General features: G+C 41.7%; 2 protein-coding genes across 2 annotated transcripts in view; one reads left to right on the forward strand and one right to left on the reverse strand.

Moving 5' to 3' along the window:
• Positions 1 to 999: 999 nt before the first annotated feature.
• On the forward strand, positions 1,000 to 6,187 carry LOC104946503 (synaptotagmin-14-like). Its single transcript, XM_010772346.1, has 5 exons — positions 1,000 to 1,011; positions 1,088 to 1,525; positions 2,562 to 2,742; positions 3,102 to 3,158; positions 4,019 to 6,187. Exons 1-5 carry the CDS (start codon positions 1,000 to 1,002, stop codon positions 4,333 to 4,335), a joined length of 1,005 nt encoding a protein of 334 aa, XP_010770648.1. The 3' UTR covers positions 4,336 to 6,187.
• A 113-nt stretch (positions 6,188 to 6,300) lies between these two features.
• extl3 (exostosin-like glycosyltransferase 3) overlaps positions 6,301 to 12,169 on the reverse strand; it is a 10,896-nt gene continuing 5,027 nt past the window's right edge. The window contains exon 3 of the mRNA XM_010772347.1: positions 6,301 to 9,291. Within this exon, the coding sequence (XP_010770649.1) occupies positions 9,082 to 9,291 (210 nt within the window). The 3' untranslated portion in view covers positions 6,301 to 9,081. The remainder of the gene's footprint in view (positions 9,292 to 12,169) is intronic.

Here is a 12,169-nt window from a genome sequence, read left to right on the forward strand (position 1 = left end):
ACCATTGTGTTCTTTGTAACCAAATCTCTCTCAGAGGGGCATGGGGAGGGGCTCCTTATTTCCATCTAAAGTAACAGACAGAGGATGGAAACAGGGCTGAAACAGAGGGGATTATGGGTAATGCTGCAATGATCTGTTTGGTATTTGGAGCCAAACACTTCAGAGAAATGTTCTGTATATATCTGAGACCTATAATATATTGATGAGAAACAGTATAATACGGGACCTTTAAGCAGCACATTACACCTCTTTTAATGGTAGTAATATATTGTATATTTACCCCTTTACCTGCCCTGTGGTTCACCATGACTGAAGTGTTAAAAGCCCTCCTTATTGCCAGCTTATAACATATTTATGTTAAGACCACTACTGTAATTACATGGTTTGTTTACTGTTAAAATGTTACTTAGGTTACAGTTCAGGTCATCTCAACATAAGGAGACGGGGCATGAGGGATGCACCAGCATGTTTCCACAGAATAGCTTAGTGTCAAATCTGGCTCCTAAGTATCATTATATATTTCATATCTTTCAGAAGTGCATCTTGAAACTTGTTTAGGGTTATTATTTAGAAAATAAAAAACAGCTAAAAACAGATTCTTGTAGGACAAAAAATCCCCAAATTTGCTCCTTATCTTAATTGTTTTTACTATTTAACGTGAGGGGCGTTCAAGGTTAATTTCTCTGTTTTTTTACTTCCTTTATATTGCCAAAAACTTTTTCTGACCTCTACTTCTCGCAAACAGTGCTGAACTCATATGTTTTGCATCAGGGAACACAAGAGCTTTTGAATGTGGGAGAAAAATATGTCAGATCCGTCTTTTCTTTTTATTTATTATAGAGGAAACCCATAAAAACCTACAAGCCTTAAACAGAAAAACAGTATCAAAAATAGTTTGAGTCTCTCTTGTGACAATGTTATCTCACCTCTTATCTAAAAATATTTGAGTGACAGACAGGAAGTATATTATCTGACCTTATACTGTTCAGGAAGAGGAGGATGATAACCAAGGTGCCTCTTAACACTTCAGATTCCCTCCTCTTTTATTCTAACCGTGTCTTTAATACTGATTCTCTCATTCGCTCAGGACGGCTCCGGTCCTCACCTCCCCACCGCCTACGAGCCGGAGCCATTCGCCAAATACGGCACCCTGGACGTGGCCTTCGAGTACGACTCCGGGGAGCAGTGGTTGGCCGTCACGGTCACCGCGGCGACAGACATCCCCGCTCTGAAACAGACGGGAAACATCGCCTGGCAGGTCCACCTCGTCCTGCTGCCCACCAAGAAGCAGCGAGCCAAGACGGGCGTGCAGAAGGGGCCGTGTCCCATCTTCACGGAAACATTTAAGTTCTCCAGGGTGGAGCAGGACGCCCTCGGGGACTACGCCGTGCGCTTCCGCCTGTACAGCATCAGGAGGATGAAAAAGGAGAAGGTCCTGGGAGAGAAGGTGTTCTACCTGACTAAGCTCAACCTGCAGGGGAAGATCGCGCTGCCTGTCACCCTGGAGCAGGGCTCTGAGCTCACGGTGAGAACACTTTGTACATTTCTATCCAGGCACAGTTTCATCTGAAGCACTGGGATTTAGTTTGACAACGAACATCCCAACTGAAGACCTGAGAATATATTGCTTTTTTTTTTTTTTTTTCTCATTAGTCAATTCATTTTTGGATCTATAAAATGATGAAACTGTGAAAAATACCTATTGGATTTTCTAACAGCCCAATGTGACGTCTTTAGATGTTTTTTGTTCCACCAACAGTCCGATTAACAATCAATATAACATCATGTAAGACAAGCAGGAGGAGGAGGGAGTGGAACCAACCAATATTGGGCATTTTTACGTGATCAAAATAGTTGCTGTTTCTACATTTATTAGTCAACTAATCATACGTTGTAAATGAGTCTTCTCATTATTTAAACAAGGTTCAGTTCTTGTGTTAAAGATTAGGGGCTTCATTTCATTGCTACATTTCACTGCGATGACTCCTTTACCCAGAATGTCAACGATAGAGACAGTCAATTAAGGACTGGGTCAAGGTGACAGAGATAAATGTAATCATTTTTTGCGATTAATTCTGAAGAGATCTGTACCAAATGTCATGATAGTTTATCCAATAATTATCTGTAGAAATGTTATTTAAAGCCCCAAATGGTGGCACGAGAAGCACAATTAGAGGATTACAAAAATCTGTAGGGTTTAGAAGCAAATTCTGTACAAAACTGTCATGGTAATAAATCTCGGTATTTCTGTGTGAATGAAAGTGTTGGAACGCCTGACCTCCGTTACTAGAACGAAGCTGCTCATTCGGCTAAAAGGTTCTTAATGTAATTTGTTGGCCTGGTTGAAACTCCAAATGAAAGAAGACTTACTTTAACATACTGTAAAATATCCCACTGATGCCTTCTGTGTGTGTGTGTGTGTGTGTGTGTGTGTGTGTGTGTGTGTGTGTGTGTGTGTGTGTGTGTGTGTGTGTGTGTGTGTGTGTGTGTGTGTGTGTGTGTGTGTGTGTGTGTGTGTGTGTGTGTGTGTGTGTGTGTGTGTGTGTGTTTCATGATACCAGGGTTGTGGCTCTGTGGTGAGTGTGTCTCGCAGCGCAGGAGCTCTGTCCTATCGCTCCACTGAAGACTCCTCCCTGCCGGAGCTCCTTCTGGGTCTGCTCTACAACTCTGTCACGGGACAGTTATCTGCTGAGGTCGTCCAGGGAAGCCACTTCAAAACCCCGGCGTCGGAAAAACCCGTCAGTACGTACAAAAGCTTCCACGTTAAACCTTTTTACTCTGTGACAACTTCCTTTCTTTAAAATGTAATGTTGCTTCCTCTAAGTGTGCAGATCACACTCAGCAATTGTTTGGCAAAGCAGATGGGCAAGGCTCCCAGCAGCATGTTAAAAAAAACTAATTACCACCATTACATTTTATAATGTTTCCTGGCAACAACAACAACTGCTTTTTAAGAACCAAAGTGCTTAACGCCATAATGCTGAAACAATCGCTGTGTGTCAGAGTTCCCAGGAAGCTGACCTTGTGGTGTATCTCGATCTTTAAACTGTTTCCTCTCTTTCTTCCTTCTTCCTGTGTGTGCCGTGGTGTGTGTGCCACAGACGGTCTGTTCTGTTGTGTTAAACACTTTGTTGGGGGGCAGCTTTATGTCATGAGAGGTAAGTCAGCAGTGAATCACTTGTAGTTAGACATCATGGTTAGACATATGTGAACGGTATATGCTCAGGTTTTGTTCTAAAAAGGTTTAAGGACTCCACAGTGATATATGTTGATTGTTAGAGTAACAAGGACAATCATTTTGAAAGGAAAGGAATGTGGATTTGTTTAAAATGTTACTGTTAATGCTGTATGCACCACAATAGAAATGGACAGAGATATCTAAACAATCTGGCAAATAAAGTTAACTCTGTCTTCATAGGTACCAACATGGGTAATTGATAAATATATATTTAAACCGACCATTTAAAAAAAAATAATACATTATGTCACTGACTTTTGATTATAGCAGGGCTTTTCAAAGTATGAGACCTCCCCTCAGGCAAAGCTTGGAAAAAGAAACCTCCTCACCCATCCAGAGCTTACTTCTTAACTACATTTCTGGTTGCCTATGGGATCATGACTATGTTATTGGACCCGATACATACTCAGCAATTGAGGCATAACAGCCTAATATTGCTGTTTGAATTATCTACACTACATGTCATACATAAAAAAAAAGGTAATTTACGAGTTTCTGATCCTTGGAAGGTGGGAGAAACTTCCCCAAAACGGATCTATCTCTGGGTTATCTCTTAAACCTAATCACATTTAGGGTAATTTCGATTATTTTTGGATAGCTTATGTAATATTTTTGCTTATCTGACACTGTCTGGAGACCCCCTGTGGAGACCTATCTTCCACTTTGAAAACTCTCGATTAAATCACAAGATATTAAATCAATATTTAAACCCTCTGCCTCAGTTTGTTGCAGTACTGATATCCCTCCACTGGATGGCTCTCTCTGCCCGCTCTCTTTCAGACACCTACGTGAAGCTGACCATGCTGGACTCCAAGGGGAAGGAGATGTCCAAGTGTAAGACTGCAGTGTGCCGCGGGCAGCCCAACCCCACCTACAAGGAGACCTTCCTGTTCCAGGTGGCGCTCTTCCAGCTGTCCGAGGTGTCTCTGGTGCTGTCGGTGTTCTGCCGGCGGAGCAGCATGAGGCCCAGGGAGCGGCTGGGCTGCGTCTCCCTCGGCCTCAACAGCACCAGCGAGGACCAGCAGGCCCACTGGACAGAGATGAAGGAGGCGGAGGGGCAGCAGGTCTGCCACTGGCACACACTGACCAACACATAGGGGGCGGAAGATTCAAGAAGACTGAGATTTTACACCATTCCCAGAGTTTCAGGGGGGGGGTAGCAGAAGCACCAGGAGGGATGTGTGTGCGCTGCGTACAGGTGTGTAGGGTTTCACTGCCAGAGACTGCATGAACACCCTTTAATCTGCCACAGACTTTTATTGGCGGAGGTGGAAGCTTCAGCGCCAGCCTTTTATTGACAGAGAAAAATGCAGAGGCAGACAGACTGAGAACGAATTACATTATCATTACTGAACTTAAAAGAAAGAGTGTTTTTTTTTCAGTAATTCTTCCTACAGCAAGGTCTGCATGAAACTGTTTACAGGACACATTTTTCTGTCTCTGAATCTTGGACCAAAGAGCTCGGTCCATGACCAGCAGACTCCTCCCTGTCTCTTGTTCTTCTTCTCTGGATTTAAGCTACCACCAGCATACCAGACATTTCTCTATCAGTCATAGCCATTGACAAAAGAGAAGGCAACGAAAAGACTGTTACAAAAGGGCCTACAACATGCTGCAACTATGCTTACAAGCTATGCTTTGTACAGATTGTTTACATGCACATGACATTATGCAAGATCCAGTTATCATTTCCCCTCTTTTATGGCTTTTGGATTATCACTCAAATGGTTTACTAGATGTATGTGTGTGTCTGGGGTTTGTGCTACACAAAGACACTTTATTATTTGATTTATTTTTGGTGTTGCATAACTCGCTACACTATGCATCCAACTCCACTTTAAGCTGGAGGAGTGAAATTCTGTCTTCTGCTCGCTGAGTCTCTTTCAGAATTGGACACAGCCCTGCATGCCACTGTATCAAAGAGCAGCTTCCTTTCCTGTGTAGTACAGATTGAGCCTGTTTCACCATTCAGCCTTCTGACAACTCAGCCATGTTCATTCATGTAGAAACATGGTGCTTCCCGCTGAGGAGGGATATGCAAAAGCCTGCGCAGTCCAATAAACCTGGCTGCTTCTCTGCCGCTGACAGCAGTGAAGTGAGCCGGAGTGGCAGAATGAAATTACATTAAAAAGGAACATTTTCTGATTACAAGGGAATAGGAGAAGGATAATTAAATAAAGGCGGAAATCAATTAAAACACTGTGCAGGAGTGTGAGGAATCTGGTTTTACATGCATCTGGAACAAAGCCAATTTCATTAGCTATGAGTCAGAAAATCCCCCCAAAAAACATCAGTGCAGACTCCACAGCCACACCCCGAGTTTCATGCTGAAGCCCTCCCTCTTCTCTCCTCTGGCTGAAGCTGAGGGGTGTGGGATGCATTTTTCTCGTCTCAGTGATGTCAGACCTGACCCCGTCCTCTGGGCTCGGGGCCCTGCAGCTACACTTCGCTCTGACAGTTCCTGCAGAGCCACATGTTCAATTTAATTCATTATAAGATACACACCAGATGTGTAGCATTCCTGAGAGATAAACAAATGGCTTTTGATTGCAGATGGGAATCACAGCCACTGGAGTGTTTTCATTAGAATGGCATTTTGTTCTAAGCACAATTTGTGCATTACCAGCATTTACAACCCTTTAGTTCCACTTTTTGGGAAACGACTGACCAATCTCATGCCAGTATGAAGCTTATAGTTTGCTTACAGACAGCAGCTGGGTTATTTAGCATTAAGTTAACTATGTAAGCCCATTTCTGCCCAAAAAAATACTTTAAAAATTATGAGATAGCTTCTTAAAATGACTTATCTCAGTAGCTATAAGCTAGGGCTAGGCAGTTTCATTTTTACTACCCAGACCAGACAGTGGTATCAATCCTTTCATCAAAGAAACTGGGGGGATTTAAACATTATTACCAAACAATTTATTTTAAAGAAAACTCGGATTCCCTCTTCCTATCTTTAGGACATATCAAATACTCAACGTGCAGGAGTGTGTTTTGTAAAAGTTAAGAAAAGAACGAGGCTATACGTCAGAAACTGTTTTAACAATGTTTTTATTTCCATTAATCTGGCCTTCAATGGTATGTCTGACGCTGTCATCACAGCTCAGGCAGCGCTGCAGGGGGCTGGAGGCGGACCCTCACCCTGGATCACACATAGTTTCACCCAACACCCAGCAGAGGGACCGCAGCCTTCAGGGGGGAAAGTATCCTGCCCCGGGCCATGGAAAACCAGCTGTGCCACATATCCTAGAGGAGAGGGGGGAGGTACTGACTTCCAAAAAAATACCATCTAATCCCATTTATGCCCCAGGACATGTAATTATGAGGCCCCTAGGAGCTGCAATAAAAGCGTTCAGGTGAGAAGACAGGCTGGTTTTTAAAGTCTGGTGCAGCACGAGTGCACATTTCCATTTTAGACTTGTGTAATTAGGAATCTGGCTCGTTACCCTGTTTACCTAACATGCCTAATGTAATGGTTTTGAGGCAGCGGCAGCAGCAGCAGCAGCAGCCACCTGGAGCAGGTAGAGATTTGGCTTCAAAGACACTTTATGACTGTGCCAGAAGCTTCTTTTCATTTTATGACATTCTGTTTCAAGTTGACCTTCTCAAGAACCAGGACATCTTGACGTCCATAAAACACTTTCCTGCCCGAGTGCTGCTCTCAGGTCTGTTAGGTTCCCCCTCAAGCATTTAGTGGCACAAGCTAGTTTTCCTTGGTAATGTAATAAAGATATACGGCTAAGTCCTGTTGGGACTTCTTAAGGATAAGGAATAAGGAATAATGAACTACAATGTTTTGTTATTTTATTGAATGTGTCATCAGTTTAAAAAAATCTTTTTTAATAATATATTCAATAAATATACAGGAACCATGGACTTGTGAGAGTTTCTGTTTCATAAAAGTATCCTCACAGTTATAATCTTATTTGGGGGGAAAGCATCATTAATTTGTTTTTTAAAAAAGGTATGTTTTTAGGTTAATGTTTTGTTCAGATTGCACAATTAAAGTCTGATCAAATAAAGGATTTTGGATTTATAATACATGATGGAAAGGGCTCCAATGGATCGCCTTCTGAACGTAAGTACCATGCAGAGTGGAAATGGATGTACCAGACTGCAACCACTCACACGCTGCACCCGAAACAATGCTCTGAAGCAGCAGACATCGTACCTATTTGGCAAAGAAAACATTCATCAAGCAATGGTAAAAAACAAACAAAGTGGAACCAATATGGCGACACTAAAGTGACGTTTCTGTCTGAGCCGGGAGCGATCTATACAGGAGGCATGGACATGGCGGGACATTTCTATTACATCTGTCGCAGCGCTATAACTGGAAATATATTAAAGAGAGTAGTTTGAAATGTTGGAAAACATGCTTATTTACGGTCTGGTGGAGAGTAAGATGATACTATCTATTCATTCAATATAAGGCTTACTTTAGCCTGTTGCCGGTTAGCTTAGCAAAAAAAACAGCTGGAAACAGCTTGTCATGTTTACACCTTATGCTTTGTTTGGATTCAACACACAACATTAGTAAGTGCGCTTCAAAGATACTGAGAGGCAGATTTTGGTACGAGTTAAGGACAGAGACAGGCTAGTTGTTTTTCAACCAGTTTCCATTCTTTATGCTAATATAAGCTAGGCTAAGTTGACAGATTTCAGAGCTGTAAATATCTAACTCTGCACATGAAAGCAAATAATTGTATTTCCTAAAACGTCAAGCTACTCCCTGTAATCTTTTTGATTCATTTGTATATTATCCTAATTGTGTTAAATGTATCCTTCTTTACAATTACAACTTTAATTAGACATCCAAACATTTTCATTTTCTGATTTTGGCAGCAGTGATTCATGACTTGGTTGCACTTCAGTAAGGGACATTGTAACCATTGGCTGGTTGTTATTATTATTACATTTAAAACATGAATACTTGAATCTCAGACCAGTTTTACAAACATTATTCAACACCCTATAGCATAAAAAACAGGCCATTTTCAAACACTCGTCGAAGAGTGCAGATCCTATAAGCATAACAAAATAACAAGATGGTGGCTGGTTTCCATGACAGATTTGAGGCATTATGGTGACCGCTGAAGTGAATTCCTTCTGAACATGTGACAATACTAAACATGATTGGGCCAAAGTCTTCAGTCGAGGTCCTGTTTCCTTCTCGAACCAATGAGTTTGTGTCTGATCTCCAACAGGTGGAGGATCTGGAAAAAGTTTGTCCATCAAAAAAGATTTACACATTTAGATTTAAAAGAAGATTTTCCAATAAAATACCTCTGACCCTCAGTGCTCGTCTTGCGTACAACAAGTAGTTTGTTAGTGTGAAAATTAAAAACAATCGAAGTGTCAGCCGTGTGCTGCTGATGCCCTCCCAGCTGAAGCTGGCGACAGGCGGCTGGCGAGCGCAGCACGACATCAGTCCGTCAGTGAAGCAGCTACAGCTCCATTGTAAGGTAGAGTTAATGAACAACCGTCCTCTTTCCTCGGCGACCGTTAAGAGGTGCAAATGACATCTGTAGTGGTTGATGATTGAGCGTGATTGAAGAACATGAAAAGGGAAGAGTGACATCCACTGAAAAGGCTCATTTTCTTGGCAGTCGTCCCTTTCAGCTTCCACTCTTCACATTTCCAGTAAAGTTGTGGATTAGACCACCCAGCCAACAGCTTTAAAGGTCTTGTCTCCCCCCCTGGGCAATATCCTCACCACCAACTTTTCCTTTGTGCATTTATCTGGCAGTCCATCCATCTTCATCACTGCGTGCAGAGGGAGCTTCCAGTCCTTCAGCCCTCTCTGCTTTTGGCTCTTTGCTGGGCCACTCAGCCCGGTGCTATATGAACTTAAAGCACTTGGTCTTGTCGTGGGGCAAACGAGTCTTAAACAGCACCGAGTCCACGCGAAACTGTGTGTACAGCAGCGGCATGTAGCCGTACACTTTGACGAAGAAGTTGATGCACTTGTGGCGTTCGTGGAAATGGGAGTCGTCGTGTGAAAGGGCCTGAGGGCAGCCGGGACAGCGGAAAGTCCAACGTGACGTCACCTAAAGATGGACAAAGAGACAGTATAGTCATATGTGTAGGCAGTATTTCACAGCACAATGCTGCTGTAGGAGGGGATGGTGCAATGTAGGATAACAAAAACACTCATTAGGATTATCTACAATACACTACAAAATAAAATAAAAATGCCATTTATTAGTTTCATGGACGAGCATGAGTTGAGGAGGCCATCTTTTTGATTGGGACCCATCAGCATAAGCCTCAGTCTTTTAAGACAACACCATAACACTTGGGCAGGACAGTAAAATGTAATATACTGTAATTTAAAGCACTTTGAGCACTTGGAAAAGCACTAAATAAATATCATGAATTATTATTATAAATAAAGAAATTGTTTAAGACTAAAATGGATCAGCTTGTAAAATTTAAAAGTCAGCCAGAGGTGGAGTTTTAAAACTGATTAGGGAGCTGATTAGCTCAACAGCTTTTTGCTTTGCTAGTAAAAACAGCTAGCTATCAAAACGTGTCATGCCTTTGTCTTTCATTGTCTAAATCAGGGGTGTCCAAACTTTTTTCACCGAGGGCCACATACAGAAAAATAAACAAAGGGCTGGGTCACTCACTAGAGGTATATCGCCTCATAAGTTCAGTTATAAGTTAGCGAAATCAATCAAATGTAGGTACATGATGCTTGTGAGTGTTGGCAGCTCATCTCTTCAATTGATTTCGCTAACTTATAACTGAACTTATGAGGCGATATACCTCTAGTGNTGTGCTTGCTTGCTTGTGGGGACCTAAATCTGTTCACACAGTCACGTGTGGGGACTCGCCTCCCTTATGGGGACAAAATGGGGGAATCATTAATTTTAGGGTGAAGACTTGGTAAGGCTTAGGGTTAGGCATGTGTTGGTTAAGGTTAGGATAAGTCTCCAGGAAATGCATGTAAGTCAATGTAATGTCCCCTGAAGTGATGTATACATGGTATGTGTGTGTAGCGGGTCATTCGTCATGAAACATCTCAAACTTCCCCAGAATTACCCAGGAATGTTTCCTCAGCTAAACTTTCTCCAAAGAGGAAACATTACGCAGCAGCTGACTGTCTTTACACTTAAGTGGCCTCACATTAGCTCATTTAAAACATTAGACTGCTTTGAGAGATTTCTTGATTCGTCTGTGTCTGCAGAAGGAATTCCAAGTATCTAATCTGATAAGATGAAACACAGATTTATCTCCAAAACCTTCCCGCCGCTATAGGGCTACATTATGGTAGTGTGAAACTGATAAAAGACAAGAGGATAATTACTTAATTAACCCCAGGAGGAAAAAATGTGTCACGTGTTTTAGACAGATAAGTTCAAACACTGCACTTTTAAACCAAACTAATGACCATTTAAAAAAAATTGGCAAACAACAATAATTAAAAGTTCATTAAACATTTAATAATTCTGCCCAGTCATGTCTTAATTCATTCATTTCAAATGATGAATTATACACTGGATTAGAGCAACGTTTCATTATGAAGGGAATCACGTAGCAGCTGCATTAAAAATGTTTTAAATGTCTTTGAGAGGAAGTGATGGCATATATTATGAGATCCGCAAACCTTTATCAGCCATTTCTTTTATTAACAAAGTAGCATGGGCAAAAGCAATATCGATTATTTTCAAAACTAAAACACTTTTTAATTGCTCTGTTCTCTAATTTTCCTATTGCAAACTAATTGGTAACAAAAAATAATTATCCTTTTAAAAAAACTAATATTTTCTACAGTATTTTTCACTCTACAATTCCCACAAACAAAAGTTTTTTTTAAAGGAGAACTTCTGCTGACTTTGTCTCACAGAGTGTGGCGCGAGGCCAGAGATCGCATCGTGGGTTTCCCCGGGAGGTACCACGCGTGGGACGTGAACCATCAGTCCTGGCTCTACAACTCCAACTACTCCTGTGAGCTCTCCATGGTCCTGACCGGTGCTGCTTTCTTCCATAAGGTCAGACCTTGAACTCATCATCCCCCCCCCAAAAAAACATACACCATGCAGCCAAATGTATCTCGTCTCATAGCCACATAGCCACATAATTGACTTGTCCCCTGGTGTTTGTTTTGATGTAGTACTACGCCTACCTGTACTCCTACGTGATGCCCCAGGCTATCAGGGACATGGTGGACGAGTACATCAACTGTGAAGACATCGCCATGAACTTCCTGGTTTCTCACATCACTCGAAAACCTCCCATCAAGGTCAGTGACGGGGCAAGCAGTCCAGCATCTGTGATCTTTGTGTCTCCTTCAGGCACCATGTATTTATATTTGTTCCCACTTAGCCTCGCCATTACTCAAACTGACGTATCCAATATTGCACACAAATGATAAATCAAGAAAAAACAAGATCGAATTGGTGCGCTATTCCTGATTTTCAACTGGATTTTTATCGGAAGGACATTTATTACCAGAGGGCATATTTATGGCTAGACAAATAATTATAGCCATCACAGCATGGAAGCTGTTGGAGCAGAAATGTTATTGAAGCCCTGGGTTTAAGTTATTTTTGATTTAGTGGTGTTAATACTCAGGGGTGTTTCATTGGGGAGTTAAGGACTGCTTTGATGGAGTGTGTTGTGCATGACAGCAATTCGCTGCCAGGAATAAGCCTTGTGAATAATGAATTTGGGGCAAGTTTTAATGTGGAGTCAAATGAAACAGAAAATAAATGACTTTTTATGAATCACTGCTGATGAATTAACATTCAAACTCAGTTTTTAGGATTTATTTCTTTATCCTGCCCCCTATTTGCATTTTACATATGCAGTTAACAGCTACATGATAACTGTGGCAGATTTACTACTTAAAATAATGATTTGCCTTTTTAAAGATATTGTTCCATCATTTAGACCAGGGGTGTCCAAACTACGGCCCGGGGG

Source organism: Notothenia coriiceps, unplaced genomic scaffold (assembly GCF_000735185.1).
Source record: "Notothenia coriiceps isolate Sejong01 unplaced genomic scaffold, NC01 NC01_scaffold00011180, whole genome shotgun sequence".
NCBI lineage: Eukaryota > Metazoa > Chordata > Actinopteri > Perciformes > Nototheniidae > Notothenia > Notothenia coriiceps.

What these genes read in the sequence shown, in the direction of transcription:
- LOC104946503 (XM_010772346.1), top strand. An exon ending in GGCGTCGGAAAAACCCGTCA is followed by an intron (nt 2,743 to 3,101) that starts GTACGTACAAAA and finishes TGTGTGCCACAG; the next exon opens with ACGGTCTGTTCTGTTGTGTT. An exon ending in GCAGCTTTATGTCATGAGAG is followed by an intron (nt 3,159 to 4,018) that starts GTAAGTCAGCAG and finishes GCTCTCTTTCAG; the next exon opens with ACACCTACGTGAAGCTGACC.